This window comes from Canis aureus, chromosome 38 (assembly GCF_053574225.1).
Source record: "Canis aureus isolate CA01 chromosome 38, VMU_Caureus_v.1.0, whole genome shotgun sequence".
In the NCBI taxonomy this organism is placed as follows: Eukaryota; Metazoa; Chordata; class Mammalia; order Carnivora; family Canidae; genus Canis; species Canis aureus.
The window spans coordinates 2,269,854-2,291,525 of NC_135648.1; the positions used below are offsets into that span (position 1 = coordinate 2,269,854).

Here is a 21,672-nt window from a genome sequence, read left to right on the forward strand (position 1 = left end):
AGGAGGCTGGCCTGGGGTCCAGACAAGAAGAGAGAGCCTGAAATAACAGAGACTTTGAGAAGAAGGACAAATTTAGATGAAACTTAGGTGACAGTGTGCGCTGGCAAGACAGGATAGAATTTGGAAGCCTCCAATGCAAAACCAAATTATTTTGCCCAACAATTCCCATCCTCTCCAGAATTTTGCTGAGAAAGTGGTACTGAGGAGGGCCTGGAAATCAGAGATACATTGTAAGATGCCACATATTTTGTAATAGCTAGATTCTAGAGTTTTAATATAAAAGTAGATAAAAAATACTGAAACTACAGCCCATCCCTGTCCCACCTCAAATATTAGCAAGATCCAAAAGGCACTCGTGGTGAAGGGTTAAGTTAATTGCAGATGCATTCAATCTAAAGCTATGGCCCCTTTCCAGCTCAATTTGATTCTAAGGGAAATATTAATGACCAGCTTCTCACATGGCCATGAGGAGGGAAGGGGTTACAGTCTCAAGAAAATAAACAAAGCGAAGCAGAATGAAAAATATTATATTTGAACATATACTATCCTCTGTTTCAAATTCTGTTTTGTCTGATATAACTATAGCTACTTCAGCTTTCTTTTGGTTTCCACTTGTATGGAATATCTTTTTCTGTCCCTTCACCTTCAATCTGTGTGTCCTTATACACACAATCTGTGTGTGTATATAACAGCTAAAGTTATATACATCCAATCACATAATGATAAAGGGGTCAATCTGACAAGAGGATGTAACATTTGTAAATATTTATGCACCCAACATAGGAGCATATAAAGCAAATATGAATAGACCTAAAGGGAGAAACTGACAGCAAGGCAATAATAGTAGGAGACTCTAATATCCCATTTACATCAATGCATAGATCATCTAGACAAAAATGATAAGGGGACATCAGCCTTAAATGACCCATTAGGGCAGCCCGGGTGGCTCAGTAGTTTAGTGCTGCCTTCAGCCCAGGGCCTGATCCTGGAGACCCGGGATCGAGTCCCATGTCAGGCTCCCTGCATGGAGCCTGCTTCTCCCTCTGCCTGTGTCTCTGCCTCTCTCTCTCTCTCTCTGTGTCTCTCATGAATAAATAAAATGTTTTAAAAAAAATGACCCATTAGACCAAATGGACTTAACAAATATATACATAGAACTTTCCAACCCAAAACAATAGAATATACATTCTTCCCAAGTACACATGGAACATTTTCCAGAATAGATCATATGTTAGACAATGCAAGTCTTAATAAAGAGAATTGAATTCATATCAAGAATCTTTTCTGACCACAATGATACGAAACTAGAAATTATGCAAAGAAAACTGGAAAATTCTCAAATATGTGGAAATTAAACAACATGTGCTAAATAATTAATGGGTCAAAGAAGAAATAAAAAATTTTTAAATACCTTGAAATAAAATGAAAACATAACATCAAAGTTTGTGGGAATCAGCAAAAGCAGTTCTAAGAGGGAAGTTCATAGCAATAAATGCCTATCTTAAAAAAGCAAATAAATAACTTTCCACCTAAGGGAACTAGAAAAAGAGAACAAGTGATGCCCAAAGTTAGTGGAAGGAAGGAAATAATAAAGGTTAGAGCAGAAATAAATGATAGAGGGATGGAAAAGAAAATAGAGAAGAAGATCAATAAAACTAAGAGTTGGTTCTTTGAAAAGATGAATGGAATTGAAAAGACTCTCACCAATAGAAAAAGAAAAGAGAGAGAGAGAGGTCAAATAAACAAAATCAGAAATAAACCTACACTTATTTGGTCACATAATTTATACAAAGGAGCCAAGAATCAATAATGGGAAAAGGACAGCCTCCTCAATAATGGTGCCGAGGAAACTGGATATTTACATGCAAAAAGTGAAACAGATCATGATCTTACATCACAGACAAACATTACCTCAAAATAGATTAAAGACTTGAATATAAGACCTGAAACCACAAGACCCCAGAAGAAAACATGGGCGGGAAGCTTCCTGACAAAGTCTTGGTGATGATTTTTTTAATCTGGCACCAAAATCAAAAACAATCAAAGCAAAAACAAATGGGACTACATTAAACTAAAAAACTTCTGTGCAACAAAGGAAACCAAAATGCAAAAGCAACCCCCCGAGTAGGAGAAAATATTTGCAAATTGTACATCTGATAAGATGCTTCTATCCAAAATATGCAAAGAACTTCTACAACTCCATAGCAAAATAAAGAAATAAATCCAATTTAAAAATTGGCGGGAGATCTGAATAGATATTTTTCTAAAGAAGACCTACAGATGGTAGGTCGACATCAGTAGTCACTAGGGAAATCAAATTAGAACCACAGTGAGGTATTTCTACACATCCTTTAAAATGGGTAAAATTAAGAAGACTCACTGGGCTGATGAATTTTATGCATCAACTTGACCGGGCCATAGGATACTCAGGCGGCTAGTAAAATATTACTTCTGAGTGTGTTGTGAGAGTGTTTCTAGAAGAGGTTAGCATTTGAACTGGTGCACTGAGTAGAGCAGAGAAAGGTTAAATTGGCTCTCTGTGCCTCACTGCCCTGGCTGAGACATGGGTCTACAGCCCCTCACCTGGGGATCACACCATCAGTGCTCTGGGTTCTCAGGCCTTCGGACTCAGACTGGAAGTCACATCACCAGCCTTCTGGGTTCTCCAGCTTACAGACAGCAGTCTGTAGGACTTTTCAGCCTTCCGAAGTCCCATGAGCCAGTTCTATATAATAAAGTTCATTCTAGCTATCCATGTATATATACAGTTGGTTCTGTTTCTCTGGAGAAACCTGACTCATGGTCCCCAGTGTTGGCAAGGATGTGAAAGAACTGGAACTCTTACACACTGCTGGTATATAGGTACCTAAAATGGTTGCTGTAAACTGAACATTTATGTCCTCCTAAAATTTGTATGTTGAAACCTAACCCTCAGTGGTATGGTATCAGGTTGTGGGGGCTTTGGAAAGTGATTTGATCTTGAGAATGGAGCCTTCGTGAGTGGGATTAGTGCCCTTATTAAAAAAAAAAAAAAAAAAAGAAGGCTGCAGAGAGTATCCTCCTCCTTCCACCATGTGAGGACAGCGCAAAGACAGCCATCTACAAACCAGGAACAGGGTCCTCCTGACACCGAATCTGTGGGCACCATGACCTTGCACTATCTAACCTCCAGAACAATGAGAAATAAATTTCTGTTGTTTGTAAGCCACTTGGTTTACAGTATTTTGACACAGCAGCCTGAATGGACTAAGATTACAAGCACTTTAGAAAACAATGGCAATTTCTTAACAAGTTTAACTTCACCTACCACATAATTCAGTTCTTCTATTTCCAGGCATTTACTAAAAAGAAATGACAGGTTATGTCCATACAAAGACTTGCACATGAATGTTCGTTGCAACTTTATCTGTAATATCCAAAAACTGGAAACAACCCAATGGACAAACTGTGTTATATTAATACAAGAGAATATTACTCAGTAGTAAAAAAGAGTGGCCTATTAATATCGGTGAACATATGCCAACATGCCAACATGGGTGAATCACAGTGTAATCATGCCAAGTGAAAGAAGCCAGATTCAAAGTATACTCTAAGTTCTAGTTACAAAAAAAATTTGGAAAATGCAAACTTATCTATAGGGACAGAAAGCCCATCATTAGTGACTTGTTTGGGGGATGGGTGGGACAGGTGGGTAGGACCACGAAAGGCACAAAATAACTTAACAATGATGGATGTGCTCACTGAGTACAGTAATTGTTTTGTGGTGTATATATATGTAAATATATATATGTATACACACATATTTAAACTATTTAAGCATATTTTGGAGTCTCTTACACCTATTTTCTTGAGTAGCAAGCACTTTGGGAATCTAAAACTTAATTTGCATTGTGTTCAATTTTTGTTGCAAGTATGCTGATTGAATAAATATCCCCAAATGTCATACTCTTAATATTAGTGTTAGACATTTTCTTTTTTTTTAAGATTTTATTTATTTATTCATGAGAGACACAGAGAGAGAGACAGAGACATAGGCAGAAGGAAAAGCAGGCTCCCTCCGGGGAACCCGATTGTGGGACTCAATCCCAGGACCCCGGGATCACACCCTGAGCCAAAGGCAGAGGTTCAACCACTGAGCCACCCAGGCGTCCCCCAAGTCCTTGAACTTTTATCAAGTAGTCAATACACCTGATGTCATCAAGCCTCCAACTTGCCTACATGTGGAAACCAATCAGTTCTATTAATGATTACACATTACATTTAAGAAACATACAAATCTATATTTTTCTATCAGTAATAAGAATTAATTACTATTGATATACCTACCTCCTAACAAAGTGAAATATTAGCATTTATTTCTCTCAGTAAGGAATGTGGAATGATCTCCACATTGTGAACTCTATTGGTCAATTCCTTGTTGTCCTCTCTCTAGAATAATACCATAATTTATCATCTAAACCAAAGGATGTTTGAGATTTTAAAATGCACTTAGCTAATTAATACTATTTGATTTTTTGAAATATTAATATGTTGGAGGATGGATTGATTTTTATTATAATGGTGAAATGGAAAAATAGTTTCATAAAAATATTTTCAAAAAATTAGAGACAATTTTAATGAAAATTGAAACAACTGTGCTATATCACATACTTGATTGGCCAAGAAAATCAGCTAATATCAAGTGCTACTGAGGAATGGGGAAAGGAAGAGCTCTAATGTACTGTCAGCAGAGAGTATAAATTTTGCATAACAACTAATTACATCTACAGTTGAATATTTGCATAAATATTTGCATAGATGCTTGCATAAATTATGCCTCCTCCCCTTCCTATTCTCAGGTCCAAAGTGTGACTACAGTAAAAGTAAATCTGATATCTTGGTTCCTTTTTTTTCTTTTGGAATTCAAGATATATTGTTATGCTATTGTTTGAACAACCTGGAAGCTTACTTTGTATTTCTTTTTATTTATGTTATTTTAATTTTTAGCCATTTAAAATTTATTTGTAATGAGTATTTCATGATAGGAAAAACTCTACATGGTATTTTTGAGTGAAAAAAGCAGATAACAAAACAGTGCATATGACATTACATTATACACAACATGCATGCCCTGCATGGCATGTGATGTCATCTCAGCACACAGACACAATGTAGGATTGTTTTCTTCATGTTGTCTTTTATTTATTATTTTTTTTAGAGGTGCAGACCTGAAATTTAATTTTGACATTTTTTGTGTACACACATTGAGACAATTTTTTGGCTTGCTTGTTTCCCCACTTTGCTTTTTAAGTAGACAAAAAAATAACAAATTTGACTGATTTTGTTTTGATTTGAAAGATTTGTTTTTCCTTAACAACCAATAAATTGTATTCAAAACTTGTTTTGACAAGTAGTATATATGTTTGGTGTTTTCCCCTTAATTTTCCTTGTCAAGCTTTGTGGAATCTCTTAATAAACATTTATTACCTTTCCTAAATTTATCTTAAAGTTTGTTGGAGCACGAGAATTACTTTTTAAATATCCTATGACATAAATAAACAAATAAAAAAAAATAACAACAGATTAACAGCATAAATTCTAACCAGAGGACTATTCAAAACAGAACTCAGAACTTCTTAGAAATATATCATTGTATGTTTTGCCACTTGATATTTATGTAGCAAAATGTTTTACACTTGCATCATTTTAAAATAGGTATTTGACAAAATTTTTTTTTAATTTGTATTTAAATTCAATTAATTCACATATAATGTATTATTGGTTTCAGAGGTAGATGTCAGTGATGCATCAGTCTTATATAACACCCAGTGCTCATTCCATCATGTGTCTTCTTTAATGTCCATCACCTAGTTACCCCATCCTCCCACCCCCATCCCCTCCAGCAACCCTCAGTTTCTTTCCTATGATTAAGAGTCTCAAAAAAAAAAAAAAAAAAGAGTCTCTTATGGTTTGTCTCTTTCTCAGATTTCATCTTGTTTTATTTTTTCCTCTCTTCCCCTATGATACTCTGTTTTGTTTCTTAAATCCCACATATGAGTGAGATCATATGATAATTGTTTTTCTCCGATTGACTTATTTTGATTAGCATAATACCCTCTAGTCCCATCCACATCATTGCAATTGGGAAGATTTCATTGTTTTTCGATGGCTAAGTAGTAGTTCATTGTATATACACCACAACCTCTTTATCCATTCATCTGTCAGTGGACATCTGGGCTCTTTCCACAGGTTGGTTGTTGTGGTCATTGCTGCATAAACACTGGGGTGCAGGTGCCTCTTCGGATCATTACATTTATGTCTAGGGGGTAAATACCCAGTAATACAATTGCTGGGTTGTAGGGCAGGTCTATTTTTACTTTTTGAGGAGTCTCCAAACTGTTTCCCAGAGTGGCTGCACCAGCTTTTGCATTCCTACCAACAGTGTAAGAGGGCTCCCCTTTCTCTGCATCCTCATCAACATCTGTCATTTCCTGATTTGTTAATTTTAGCCACTCTGACTGGTGTGAGATGGTATCTCATGGTTTTGATTTGTACTTCCCTGATACTGAGTGATTTTGAGCATTTTTTCATGTGTCTGTTGGCCATTTGTATGTCTTCTTTGGAGAAATGTCTGTTCATGTCTTCTGACCATTTCTCATTTGGATTATTTGCTCTTTGGGTTTCGAGTTTTATAAGTCCTTTATAGATTTTGGATACTAGCCCTTTATCTGATGTGTCATTTAGAAATATCTTCTCCCATTCTGTAGGTTGCCTCTTGGTTTTGTGACTGTTTCCTTTGGTGTGCAAAGGTTTTTATCTTGATGAAGTCCCAGTGGTTCAGTCCAATTTGAATTGCATCTCAGTTAACCTATTTTTAATTTCAGTTTGATTAGATTTCAATTCTGCAGTAACAAAGTCTCTGGAGTCCTTTATGCTTTTTTTTCCAGAGCCACCAATAATTTTATAATTGTGCTTCTGAATTGAATTTCTGATATCATATTTAAATCCACATTCTGTAACTCTGTGGCAGAGAATATTGCTTCTGGTTCTTTTTTTTTGTGGTGAATTCTTCCTTTTAGTCATTTTGTCCAGTGCAGAGTGGCTATATGAGTGAGCTGAGTCAAAAATATCAACCATGACCTAAGTAGAATGCACCTAGATGATTCCAAAGAGGTCAGAGACCAGAAAATAAAAGCAAAAGAAGAACAGAACAAAATAAAACAAAGGGATCACTAATGTGAAAAACAAATTTTAAAACAAAGTAGTAAAGATAAAAAACCAAAAACAAAGAAGAAGAGTAAGAAAAAGAAAGAGAGAAAAGAAAAGAAGGAGAGGGGTGATGGTGGTGGTGAGGAAGTGGTAGTGGAGAGAGAATGTAGTCTCCCTGAGGGGACCTGGAAGGTGATCCTCTTGGTTCTGTGTGTATTTTGTTCTGTATGTTAGAAGATGCTCAGTCCCAAATTTATATAAACCAGCAATACTTATATAAAAGACCAAAACTGACCACAAAAACATAAACTAGATAAAAGAAGGGGGCAGAATGGGAAGGAAGAGAGAATATAATCTCACAGAATGAACCACCACGGTGTTCCACTTGGTTCTGCATGTATTTCTGTCATGTGTTAGAAGGTACTAACTTCCACTATTGTAAAACAAATGAGAAAGAAAAAACAAATACCCTTATCTCATATATCTACCAAAATTAAATTGAATACATTGAAGGGAATCCAGAAGTGAAAAATCTTAAGACATCTAATTGTAGAAGGTCAAAAAGGAAAAAACTTGGGCAGCCCCAGTGGTGCAACGGTTTGGCACCACCTGCAGCCCAGGGTGTGATCCTGGGGACCCAGGATCGAGTCCCACGTCAGGCTCCCTGCGTGGAGCTTGCTTCTCCCTCTGCCTCTCTCTCTGTCTCTGTCTATGAATAAATAAATAAAAAGGAAAAAACTTAAAAACGAAGAGTTGGTAAAATATTGTAGTTGAGGTGTGAAAAAGAAAAAATATTGGAAATCTGTAGCCTGATATCAAAATGAGTCATAAGGGGGGTGGAGTGGGGGGAAGAGACCTTCTAGTTCTATGTACTACTTTTCCCTCAGTCCTGGACCTTTCCGGTGCTGCTTGTTCAGTAAACTTGTTTTTCCCTTGTTCTTTCAGCAGTTCTTCTGGGGGAGGAGCCTGCTGTGTGGACTGTCAGGTGTGTGTGCCTGGGCGGAGATTCCCCCACCCCCACCCCCCCTGCCAGGTGCTGGGTTCAGTGTGGGCTGTTCACCCCGTGAGGCCTTTGTTCCCCAGAGGCCCTACCTCTCCCAGGTGCAAGGTGAAATGAAGAGAAAAAACTTGGCGGCGGCCAGGCCTCCAGCTCTGGAGTCGAGCTCCCCAAGAGTAACCAACCGCAGTCTCCCGGCAGCACGGGCCTAGACTCCCGGGGGGCGCGGGGTGCTGATCCGCGAAGCTGGCCACCCCCGCCCCGCAGGAGAGTCCTTGCTGTCCTGTGCCCTCCTGTTTCTGCCTTTCTCTGGGGGAGCTCAGGATCGCTGGCTCTGTCCACTTTGGCGCCCTAGACCTGGGGCCCTGCGCCTCTGGCCCCGTGCTCCCGGGACGCCTCCCCAAAGGGAAGAGGACAGCCTCCCCCTTGCACTCCCCTTCCAGCTGTTGCCAGGCTCTAGGCCTAAGCCACCCGCTTCTCCCAAATGCCCAGAGGGCTGCGGCGCTCCAGCCTTTACCGAGATAGGACAGTGGTTGCAGTGAGCTTGCTCCCGGGCGCCCCTCCTCTTATAGTGACTCCAAGAATCTTTTTTTTTTTTTAAGATTTTATTTATTTATTCATTAGAGACACACAAAGAGAGGCAGAGACACAGGCAGAGGGAGAAGCAGGCTCCATGCAGGGAGCCTGACGCGGGACTCGATCCCAGGACCCAGGGATCATGACCCCAGCGTCACGCCTGGAGCGGAAGGCAGATGCTCGAGGACTGAGCCACCCCCAGGGCCCTGTGAGGGAATCCTGAGGCTTCCCTGCTCCTCCTGTGATTCTGCCCAATTTCCCTGCTAAACACTTTTCCATCTGGGAAAATTTGGACACAGATTTTTAAAGTTCGCTTTTGTCCAGGGATGGGCTTTCACCGCTCTGCTTTACCCTGCTAGTCTTGGTTCCTCTCTCCCGCATTCTTTCTTTTTAATTTTTTTCACCTTCCCACCTTGTTAGAAGCGAAAACTTTTCTCTCTGTAGCGTCCCAGCTGTTCTCTCTTTACATCTCAGGTCGAATTCGTAGGTGTTCAGGATGTTTTGAAAGTTATCTAGGTAAGTTGGTGGGACCAGATGAGTTGAGGACCCTACTTCTCCGCCAGCTTGCCAGTGTCCTGTCTCCTTCTGTTTTGAACAAGATCCTAGCTGGATGGAATATTCTTGGCTGCATGTTTTTCTCACTTAGCACCCAGAATATATCATGGCAGTTTACTGCCACTCTAATGTTTCTACCCTGTAGGTCACAGACCTCTTATCCTGGGCTGCTTTCAGGTTTTTCTCTTTGTCTCTGAGATGTGTAACTTTCACTATTGTATGTTGGACGGTTGACCTATTTTTGTTGATTTTGAGGGGGTTCTCTACCTCTTGGACATGGATGCCTGTTTCCTTACCCAGATTAGGGAAGTTCTCTGCTGTAATTTGCTTCAATATGCCTTCTGCCCCTCTCTCTTTCCTCTTCTTCTGGGATCCCAATTATTCCGATATTATTTTGCTTTATGGTGTCACTTATCTCTCTACTTCTCCCCTGGTGATCCAGTAGTTATTTATCCCTTTTTCTCAGCTTCTTTATTCTCCATCATCTTGTCTCCTAGATCACTAATTCTCTCTTCTCATTTGTGCTAGCAGCTAAAGCTTCCATCTTTTTAAATTTTTATTTATTTATGATAGTCACACACACACAGAGAGAGAGAGAGAGGCAGAGACACAGGCAGAGGGAGAAGCAGGCTCCATGCACCGGGAGCCCGACGTGGGACTCGATCCCCGGTCTCCAAAGGCAGGCGCCAAACCGCTGCACCACCCAGGGATCCCCTAAAGCTTCCATCTTTTATCGCATCTTATTGATAGCCTTTTTTATTTCAACTTAATTAGATTTTAGTTCTTTTATTTCTCCAGAAAGGGATTGTCTAGTGTCTTCTATACTTTTTTTCATGGTCAACTAGTAGCTTTATAATTGCTATTCTGAGCTCTAGTTCCAACATCTAACTTATGTCCATACTGATTAGGTCCCTGGCAGTCAGTACTGCCTCTTGTTCTCTTTTTTGAGATGAGTTTTTCCATCTTGTCATTCTACACAGAGAAGAATAGATGAACGAGAGAACAAAGCGCTAAAATGGCAATAACAACCAAAGAGAAATATACACTAAACAAATCAGAAGAAACCTGAAACTGAAAGAGAGACAGACAGACAGACTATAATCAGACAGTGAACAGAATAGACAATACACTAGATCCTATGTGTATTTTGGTCCATTTGTTTGAAAACTAGATCCCAAAATTGTAACAAAAGAAAAAATTATATGTACAAACAAAAATTACATACAATGAAAGGATAGAATGTAACCTTAAAAATGAAAATTAAAAGACAAAACAAAGAGACAGAGAGAAGGAACATAAACAGACAGGTAACCAGAACAGAGCAATACATTATATCCTGAGTGTAGTTGGGTCAGTTTATTAGAAGAAACTACATCTCAAAATTGTAAGGAAAGAAAAACATATATTTATGAGGATAAAATTAAATACATTGGAAAGATAGAATGTAATTGTAAAGAAAAAAATTTAAAAAGATTTTAACAAAACAAAAAAAAAGAGAGAGAAGAAACAAACAAACAAAGAAGCAAATATGATCAGACAGGTGAAGAGAATAGAGCCATACATTAGATCCTGGGTATGTTTTGGTCCCTTAGAAGAAACTGCTTCCCAGAGTTACCAAGAGAGAAAAACTTATACAAGATAAAATTAAATACGATGAAAAGGTAAATGTAATTGTAAAAATGAAAATTTACAAAGATTTTTAAAAAGTTGATAAAATAAATTGGTTGAAATAGGAAAGAGACAAAAATTAAAAATGAAAGATTAAAGAATTGTGGTGAAAAACCCCACGAATTCCACATGCTGTATCCCCCTAGCGCTGGAGTTTTGCAGTTTCCATGATAGGCCAACGTGGTTTTGGCTGCGTGGCCCTGCTAAGCCGGGGAGGGCCCAGCTGCCCGGATTCTCAGGTGTCTTTGCCCGGCTGGCATCGCTGCCCCCCCAGGGGCCAGGCTAACCTGTCTGCTCCCACTGCTCCATGTGGCTTTTGTCCCGAAGCTCGGATCCCCCTCCTCAGACGCCCTCAGGGGAAAGCAGTCCATCTCTCCCGTCTCCCTGGTCCCCCCAGCCTGTGACCCAGCATTTCTATCTCAGGCTCACCACCCTGCCTTAGGTCCCCAGCCCTGCAGACTCCTGTGGTACCCGCCCCTGGGTTGCTCCCCCTGGGGGGGACGGGGGGGAGGCCTGAGGTCCTGCGGCTTGCTGGGCCCACAGTGACACCGACTGTGCGCGTCGGTGGTTCTTGGAGACCCCGATCCAGAGCCCAGGCCTGGGCCCGCTCACGGCGCCAGCTTCCCCGCTCCGAGGCCGGGAACCCTGCCGCACTCGGGCACCCGTCTCCTGTGACCCCAGGGACCCTGACACCACCTGTCCCCCCAGGACTCTGCCCCTGCTTGGCCACCTGAGCCCCTTTCAGGCAGAGAGGTCCCTCACCTGAGCGCTTCTGAAAGCTGGGACGTGGCGCTCCGGGGCTCCCCAAGCCCTGGGCCGCAGCCGGGGCTCCCTCCCATGGCCTTTCTGGGGTTCACTTCACACGCCTCCTACCTTGCAGAAAGTGGTGGTTTTCTGTGTGCAGAGTTGTAGCCATTCTTCCCTTGGATCTCCAGTTGAGCTGGCAGGTGTCTGGAATGATTTCGAGGTTACCTACCGAGCCCCTGGGAGCGCGCAGAGCTCCGGCTCCTACCCCACTGCCATCCTGGGCCCTCTCTGGGTTCTTGTCTTTCTCTCTTTCTAATCCTAAGCTGCAGTGTCTTGTCTTGGGCTGGAAACGTTCTACTTCATTCCCATTATTACTTCAACTTCCGTAGGTAAAATAGGCTTACCCTCCCCACCCCTGAAGTCGAGTTTGGTGCACCTCCTCTGTGCTCACCGCGCACCCCCTTCTGCCCGTTGAGGTGACTGCCCGTGCGGGCTTGCCCAGCCCCGGCCCTCCGGAATCACTGATGGCATCGCCCGCTTTCCACCTGGGCCCCTGGATCACACGCTGTCTACGTGGGGTCGTGCTGCAACCGCCTGTGCTAGTCGTACCTCCCACTGGAGGACGAGCTCTGACACTCAGCAGGAAGTTCATGACTTCGTTGAGTGGATGAAGTGTAGAGTAAGATCAGGAGTCTTCCTTCCTGCAGGGAACCTGGACTAGAACCGGCCATCAACCCTCAACGGGCTTCCTTGTCTCCAGGGCAGGGGCCAACTCTCCGCCAGCCCGTCAGGGTTGTCAACCTGTCAACCCCCGCAGCTTCCGTCAGCCTGTGACTAAGTCCTCCGTTGGACCAAGGAGAGGTGCTGGTGATGCTGGTGTGGGGTGGACCGTATGGCTACATCTCCCTCTTGTGGCTGCTGCTTGGAACGCGTCCCCAAAGCCTTTCTAGTTACACACGCTGTAGGTTGGTGGTTCTGAACGTGTCAACCCAGATTTTGTTTGGGTCAGAGGTAGGCTTTGGACATCAGAACTTTTTAATTTTTTAAAAAATGTTTTATTTATTTATTCATGAGAGACGCAGAGAGAGAGACAGAGACACAGGCAGAGGGAGAAGCAGGCTCCATGCAGGGAGCCTGATGTGGGACTCGATCCTGGGACCCCGGGGTCACGCCTTGAGCCGAAGGCAGCCGCTCGACTACTGAGCCCCCAGGGACCCTGCATCGGTACGGTTTTCAGGGCTCCCCAGGCAACTCTAATATTTATGTCACCTTGGGAATATTGGCAGGTGCGGGCCGGCGCTGCTCTCTTCCCTGGGGGAGGCTGGCTCCCCACTTTGGTGACTGGAGGCCGCAGAGCGAACCTGGCTCACACCCTAGGAAAGGGACCGCGCCACAGCTCACCCAGCCCAGTCGGCCACTCAGTGTTCGACGGCTGCGGAGCCCCGAGGCTGCCCAACGTGTCCTGCCGGCTGCTATGTTAGGAACCCTCCAGGTAACACAAGCCAAAGGCCAGATTCCTGGATGGATTCTCCAAAGTTTATTCATTTCCAGGAGGTAGAAGCAAAAACTCAGGAAGAGACGGAACTTACTGAGATGAGCGGTTCCTCAGCCCGTCTGTCTGTCCGGCCACCGCCAAGCGTCCTAAAGAGGCTTGGGACGACACCGCGCTGTGCTCCCCCAGCACCAGCCCCTTAAATCCAAGAATGGCCTGTTCCTCTTGGGCTCTCCTGAATTCACACATGTCAGTCAGAAGAAAATATTAGAAAAGAAACACGGGGAAACGGGGCTCTAAAGTCTAGATTTCCCTTTCTAGGCCCGAGGAGAGGAAGGCTGCAGGCCACGGGCCGCGCCCTCGGGGAAGGGAGGGAGCCCAGGGCCCCCAACCTGCCGGGGTGAACACGACGTCAGGCGTCACTCGAGGGGCGCCCGAGAGTCCTCCAGTCGCAGCCACCCTCCTCGGTGGAGTCTGGAGCCCAGGCCAGGGAGCGCTGAGCGGGGGCATCTTCTTTCCCTTGTTGTCTCCATCGCTTCGCTGGGGAGAACTGGGCCGCAGGAGAACCCCGGGGGCCGGAACCGACCTGCTGGAACAATCCGGGTGGCCTCGGGGACGTAGGGGACGAGTGCTCCTAACTACAGGCTCACAAATCCTTCGTGGCAGCTGCCTCAGATTTTGAGAACAGATTGCTAATGAGCCTGCGGTCCTACGGGGGTGGCAGGGTCAACCTTTTTTAAAACTTTAATCTGCTCAGCATCGAGCCTCAAATCCCACCTGCTTTTGTTCGCGGAGTTCCCCAGGTCCTAGGGGAACCGTGTGAGTGGGACGAGTGGGACGGGTCAGCTCCCAGCTCCCAGCCCAGCCCCCTCCGGAGCAGAACGGGGTCACTTGACCCGCACCCGGCCCCTCAGCCCCAGACTCTGAATTGGAAACCACAAAGGCAGGCAGAGGGATCGCTGGAGAGGTCACTCGGATGCCGGCGGTGCAGCAGCAGCCTCGAGGCCCCGAAGCCCGCGGAGGCGGGGAGGTCCGGCGGGCCCAGGAGGGCCGCTGGCGCCCACATCCTGGGGCGCGAGATGGGTGCCCTGGTCGCAAGGCTGGGAGCCTGCCAGTGGCTTCTGAAGCCGCGGCACTAAAATCGCACCGGACCCCATTCAACCAATCAAAGTGCTTAAACAGAAGCGAGTGGGCCTGAGAGCAGAAAATAAGAATATAGGGCTTTACTTATAAAAAAAAAAAAAAAAAAAAAAGTCATTCTGTCTGCAGTCTGCAATTTAAGTAATTAAATTCAATTATTTGGAGCAGTTGGGTACAGTAGGTTCATTTTCTACTCGAGGATAAATTTAGTGCGAGAAGGGGAGTGCCTGGTGCCGGGTAAAGACCCAGAGGACTTGAGGCCTTGGTGTAAACGGGCTCAGAACACGGTGACAGGGTCTCAGCTGAGACTCCCCGGTGCTGTTCAACAGAGGAACCAGAGAAGTAGGGATTTAAAGATCATTTTGAGGCACGCTGGGGGGGCTCGGCGGTGGAGCATCGCCTTCGGCTCAGGTCATGACCCCGGGGTCCCGGGATCGAGTTCCACATCGGGATCCCTGCAGGGAGCCTGCTTCTCCCTCCGCCTGTGTCTCTGCCTCTCTCTGTGTGTCTCTCAGGAATAAATACATAAAATCTTAAAACAAAATAAATAAAAAACAAAGACCGTTTTGAGAAGTGAACAATCAGCCTGGAACAAGTTCTGATTATCCGAGTTCCTCTGTAACAGCGTCATCGAACACTTGTCACCTTCCTTTAAACCTAATGCCATCTGCACCGAATAGTTTTAAGTATCCTTAAATACTTAAATATTATACATATAAGTACATGTATGTTATATAATACTAAACTTAACTATTCTGTAAGTTTTTTAAGCATCCTAGGTGATTTTCTTTCCACGATTCAAAGCTCAGAGACCTCACAGTCTTGTCAGTTTATTGACCTTTCTGCTTCTGGGTTTCGCAAATAATATACTGACTCTATTAGCTTCTTTCATAGAATAATCTCAGAGTGTTCTACATAGAGTAAGGAGTTCATCACCCTTCAGTGTCCATCCAGAGAGAGAAAGTGAGGCGCACAGCCTTGATTGGTCTGTGCGGATCAGGTCCGCGTGGTGCGGGGTCAGCTCGCAGGGCCGAGGCAGCTCACGGAAGGCACGAGGTAAGAGGTCCCAGATCCTGGGGCTGGCGGCCAGCGTGGGAGCGAGGCACTAGGTGTCCCAGCTTTGTCCTTCGGCTCTCACGGTCCAGGCCCAGCAAGGAGCACCACCTGGAGGCCTGGGCTCCCGGGACCCACATCACTCATTTCCAGCTACACCACAGAGCTGGAAAGCTACACCAATGGTCCTGTCCCCGGGCTGGGCCCCAGGAGCAGGCCGCGTGGCTCGAAGTCCCCAGTCTTTGTCCCACAGGTGGCTGTGCAGGGAGCATCACCAGGGAGTTGATCCGAGAGGAGTACAGATGTGCAGAGTGTCACGGGGGGCTTGGGACCTGGAGCTAAGTTCGGGGTCCACGGTGCCCCCTCCATAGTTCTTCAGAAAGTCCCTTCACTGAGCCTGTGGTGTCAGCTCTCTGGGAACGTCACGCTGGCATAGACCGTGATAGAATGTGGTTCCTGGGGGCAAGAGACAGGACGTCTGAGGAGAGGCACCAGCACAGGCTACAAATGGACACCGCGCTGCTTAGGAAGAGGAGTCTCCAGGTGGCGCGGTGGCCTGGGCAGGGCCCGCCCTCAGGTCCCCACACTGCCAGCAACCCCCCACCCCCGGGCCTCCAAGGCCCCAGCTCACGCAAGCCCCACCATCGGGGAGACCGGGAGCTGTGTCTCCTGGCTCCCAGCCTCCCCTTGCTGTTTGCTTTGGTGCTGAGCATGGAGAGGGGAAGCCAAGAGAATGCTAACGTATGAGCTTTAGAAAGGGATGGTGAGACCCAAAGAGAGAAGGATGGATTGCGGGGGTGGGGTGGGGGTACGATGGGGCTGTGGGCAAAGACATCTTCGAGGTAGAGGGATTCAAGAGGCAGAGAAAGACAGGAATGGAGGAATTCAGGAAGTTTGGCTGAAATGTGAAATAGACTATTTTTGATGAAGAAAACATCCCTAAAAATCTGCATTATTGCTTAAAGCTTTTTAAAGCCAGATTCGTGTGTTTAATTCCCCCATTGGCTGGGACACTGTTCTGAGACTAGAGCTCCAGGTGCAGACAGGGCATCCTCCAGGTGTCTGTCTGTCTGGTAGGAACTTTGCGGCAGAGGGATAAATGCAGGCATTTCTGGGACCTTTTGATCCTCAACTATCTCATGTAATAGAACCCCACTGGACCCAAGATTTCAGCCCAGAATTTATTTCTGCCCATTTAGGAAAAGGAATAATTCCTGTCGAGTAAACTTAATCCATGCTGATCTTGCAGTGGGGGTAGCTGGCGAGGCTCCATCTGGGCTGCACACCATAGTCCCTTCCCCGCTCATGCCAGGCACACTCCCCGCCTAGACAGTCTGATGAAATCGGGGTGGATGGAGCACAGGCATGAGCCTTCTCACAAAGCTTCCCTGTGATTCTGTTATACACCTTGGACTCAAGATGCAAATCCCAAATATACACTTGGTCTAGGATCCCTTGGGGAGGTTGTTTTTTAACGTATAGATGCCTGGTTGCTCACCATGGACGTTCTGATTGAACAGAATCCTAGTAGAAAGCTCCAGGAATCTTTATTTTTAGCAAACATGCCAGCTGATTCTGATGTGGTTTTTGGACAGCTCTCAGAGAAACACTAGTGAGAGAGAAAGAGCTGTGTCCCCATGTGAGCAGCCAGGAAGGGTCTCCCAGAAGTCCCACAGCCAAGGCCATGGAGGATCCTGGTGACCCACTTGCTAAGGCCTGCCTCCCCCACTTCAGGACTGCTTTATTTTGGCTCTAGTCATGTCTCACTGTTCCCCTCTTCCACCTCTACCCTCCCTTCAGGGAGGAGGCTCAGAGAGATGCCTCACCTGGACAGGTTCTGGGGCAGGTTCTGGGACAGGTTCTGTGGCAGCAACATAAATGGTGGTGCAGGGGTCCTCAGCTGGCAAGGGATCAGGTTTCTTCTGAGTAGACTACAAGGCAAGCAAAGAAAGCGGAAATCAGCCGAGCAGAGTTGTTTCCATCCAATTCCCCCCACGGAGAACCACAAGATCCAGAGGCTTTGAGCTAGAAAACCCCTCAGAGTCAGCTGGTCCGGCCTCCTTCCCAGGTGGAAATGCTCCTGCAAATTCCCCCGAGTTTAATTTTCACGACTCTGCTTGGAGTCCCCAAGTGGCATCACGGAGTTCACAGCCTCGTGAGGCCGCCCACTTCACCGTGAGCATTTCCAGATGTTTTGAGTCTTCCTCGTGGTGCATCAGGACTGGTGTGGCTGTCACCAGGGCAGCTGAAGGGAACTGGATCTTCATAATATTTGTCTCAGTCCGGTCACCTCCAACACACTGAGTTCACCCCACCCCACACAGCTGTTCCTGCTATTTCCTACTAGGACATGGTTTCCCGTGACTTCTCTTCCCTGCCGGAGTGCTGAACTTACTAATAAGCATATTAGGTGTGCCAGTTTACAATGCTTCCACAAGTGCCACATTTGTCTCACATCGACTGTACACTAAATCCCATTGTTACGTTTCACAGATGGAGAAGCTAAGGCTCAGAAAGACTTAATATTCCTATGTACACCCAAGAAGCGTCAAAGCCAGGAGTCCCACGGAGGCCTCTTGGCTTAAAGTGCATGCTCTTCCCATCATGCTTTTTTTCTTTGCTTACCCCAACTTATAATGACCTCTCCTCTACTTAAATTCCCCAGATTAGTCTAATTCATACGTGATTGCACTTAACTGTATGATATTTAAAACCCTCTGATATATTTACATGTTGTTTTTTTCAAACAGACTAATTTTTCCTATATTTCTTCGCATTCCCCACAAATATAGCCCTGGGCATTTTTTTTTAATTCAGCTGATGTTACTTTAAATAAATGGCCTACAATCTATAAGACTAGGACAAAGTCAGTGTAGGGGTGAATTGAGACCACATCCCTGTGAAATGGAGGTAACAAGACTTATGCCAGGGAAATCATCCTTTCAACACACTTTGGGGGCACTGGGGTAGGATATTGCTACTCTCCATTTCTCCTGGATGTAGAGCAAGACTTGAAACATGTTTTCATGTGAGGAAACTCTGAATCCTGTCCTCTGATGGAGAAGGTAAGGAGTTGAAAAGGCTTACAGGAGGAAAGAAGACTCCAGGTGGAACATGATCTTTCTCTTTATATACTTGATGATTGTCATGTAGAAAAGGAATTAAACTTGTTCTGTAGAGTCCTTCAGGTATAAACCAAGATTGGAATTTGGGGAAAACATTTTGGTTAAATATAGTGAAGATCTTTCTGACACTAAGAGATGCTCAAATGTGGAGTGGATTGCCTTAGGAGACAAGGGATTCCTCATTTCCAGAAGTGGCTGCGTTAGATCTGGGCTTCTCATACTTGAATGTGCATACGCATTACCTGGGCATCTTGTTAGAAGGCCAGTTCTGTTTCAGAAAATCTGGGGTAGGACCTGAGGTTCTGCATTTCTAATAAGATCCCGGGTGATGCTAATGTTGCTTGTTCACAGACTATATTTTAGTAAAAAGGAGCCAGCCAACATTATGGAAGTAATACTGGGAGGATGACTCAAGCAGTAATTGGGTGATTCAAAGAGATGACTTTCAAGATCCCATACAACTCATAGATACTATATGTTGGAGAAAAAATGACTTTAAGGAAGGATTACTTGCAGTAATGAGATAGATGAAGAGATTGTGAAATAATTTAATTAAGAGACCTTTATCCACCCCTGCCTGTCTTCCCATCTGAGAGGACTTTGATAGGCCCTGACTTAGAAGTACAGGAGAGAAGTCAGTAACTCATGCTTTTAATGTTTAGTTAAGTTTTGGAAAGGAGAAGAAGAGATAAAGGAAACCACCTGTAGTCTTACCACTTCAGCATAACATAGTTAGCGTGTTGTTAGATTTCCCATCAGGACTTTAACCTGGATTTAGATAATTCTTTTAAATATAGTTGTAATAACTTAGTGCATTATTGTATCTTGGTGTCTTCAGTTAGGGCATGAGTCCAGGGAACATGATTTACAAGAAACTCCAGGGGTATTATTCTCACATATTCTTTGGGAGTGGTGTTCCCCAGAGTTATACAAGGGAGCACTCCTGATAAGACCTACAAGGATTCCCTCGCAGATAGCAAGTGTGTGTTGCATAATTTTCCCTGTTACTCTAATCTTTATAACACTATCATATGACTGTTACAAATAAGAATAAAGGAAATGTTAACATTTAATCATTGTCCACATTGTTAGCCTTTATATGATCTCATATAACATTGCAAATATGAACAAAGAAAATTATAAAAATGTAAGTGCAAATGTGTATTGATGTGTAAAACAAAAATAATTATGTCTCCTATGTTTAAACGTACATGAAATTACAATAAAGGCCAAAAAAGACACGTAAATCAGAAGGTGAAGTTAAAGGGAAGTTGAAGTATTGTGTAGGAAGAGAATAAATATTAGACTTTGGTGAGTCAAGGAGGCATTTTATAATTTCGAGGTTAGCAACTAAAAAAAGGGGGTAAAGGTTGCTTAATTATGAAAAGGGAGGAGAATGGGATAATAAATATATAATTTAAAAGACTCCTTCCTCAGAGGAACCCCTGACTCAGGTAGCTTCACCCATGAATCCTACCAAATATTTAAGGGAGAAATAACATTAATACTGCCCAAAGGAAATATACCCTATAGTGGATTGAACTGTGATCCCCAAAAGATAGATCCATCCAGAATCTCTAAACGTGACCTTCTTTGGAAGAGGGTCTTTGCAGATATAATTAAGGTAAGGATTTCAAAGTCGGGTCAAGCTGGATTAAATCCAGTGATGAGTGTCCTTTTAAGAGATGGGAAAGGAGGCCCAGAGACGCAGAGAGAAGAAATGTACGTGGAGGTGGAGGCAGAAATTGGACTTCTGTAGCTACAAGCCAATTAATGCCAAAGAGTGTCCAGAGCCACCAGAAGCTGGAAGAGGTAAAGCAATATTTTCAAAGGGATCATGGCCCTACCTATACCTTCATCTTGGACTTCTGGCCTCCACAACTGCTAGAGAATAACTTTGAAGTTTTAAATCTCCAGGTCGGCAGACATTTGTTATGGTGGCCCCAGGAAACAAATTTGCACTCCTACTGATTTTGTGAGGTTAGCATAATCTTGGTATCAAAACCTCACCCAAACATTACAAGAAAGGAAAATTGTAGGCTAATTCCACTCGAAAACCTAAACAGAACAGCGTCCTCTCAATAAAATATTAATAAAATAAAACCAGGCAATATTTAAAAAGGGCCAGACTTCATTGCTTCTATTCCAGGAATGCAAATGCAATGTAGTTTTTGCAGATCAGTGTGGTTCAGCAGATAAATAAGAATTTAAAAAATAATATAAAAAATCCATAAGATCATATCAATAGATGCAGAGAGAGTGTTGATAAAATTCAATGTCAATTCCTTAGCAAATCAGGAATAGAAGAGAATGTTCTCAATCAGATGAAAAGGCAGCTCCAAAAACCTTCAACAAAAATCATATTTAATGGTCAGATGTTGACAGTTTCCCTTTTGAGTTTGGAACCATCCAAGGATGCCTCTTCTAACACTTCCATTCAACACTGGAAAGAGTGTCTCAGCCAGTAAAACAGGGAAGAGAAATGATGTGATTTGAAAATGAAGAAATATACTGCAATTTTTTACAGATAATACAATTATGGGCAGAGAAATTCCAAGTCATATATAGATAAATGACTAAAATTTATAACTGAGTTTAGCAATGTTGCAAATACAAAAGTAATTATATTATAATTATATTTCTATGTATCAATAGTATATTAGAAACCAAAAAATTTTTTTAAAAGATAATGTTGATGATAGTATTCCAAAACCTCAAATGCTCAAATGCCAAGTCATAAATTATGACGGGCAAGTCCTTTTATGCGAAAAACTGTAAAACATCATTTAGAAAAACCAAAGAAGACCCACATGAAGGAAAGGATGTATTATTTTGTGAATGGAAGGACCCAATACTATTAGTACGTATGGTCTTCTCAAAGTGGTCTGTGCAGTTCTGATTAAAATCCCAGCAGGATTTTTAGGTAGAACTTGACAAACTAAATCTAAAATATATGTGAAAATGCAAATGACTAAAAATGGCCAAGACCTCTTGAAGAATGAGAACAAGTGAGAAGACATTTTACCAGATATCAAATTTATTATGAATCTGTAATCTATAATGAATTCGTAAAGACTATGGTGCTGGCACAAGCATAAACAAACAGGCAAAGAGAGCAGAATAGAGAACCA

General features: G+C 43.6%; 1 protein-coding gene across 2 annotated transcripts in view; it reads right to left on the reverse strand.

Annotated features, from left to right (window-relative positions):
* Positions 1–12,791: 12,791 nt before the first annotated feature.
* SLAMF1 (signaling lymphocytic activation molecule family member 1) overlaps positions 12,792–21,672 on the reverse strand; it is a 36,005-nt gene continuing 27,124 nt past the window's right edge. Inside the window, exons 6-7 of one of the 2 annotated variants that reach the window (XM_077886640.1) lie at positions 17,243–17,347; positions 12,792–15,872 (exon numbers count right to left, since the gene is read on the reverse strand). In XM_077886640.1, the coding sequence (XP_077742766.1) occupies positions 15,822–15,872; positions 17,243–17,347 (156 nt within the window). In that variant the 3' untranslated portion in view covers positions 12,792–15,821. The remainder of the gene's footprint in view (positions 15,873–17,242; positions 17,348–21,672) is intronic. The other variant, XM_077886639.1, reaches the window with a different exon arrangement.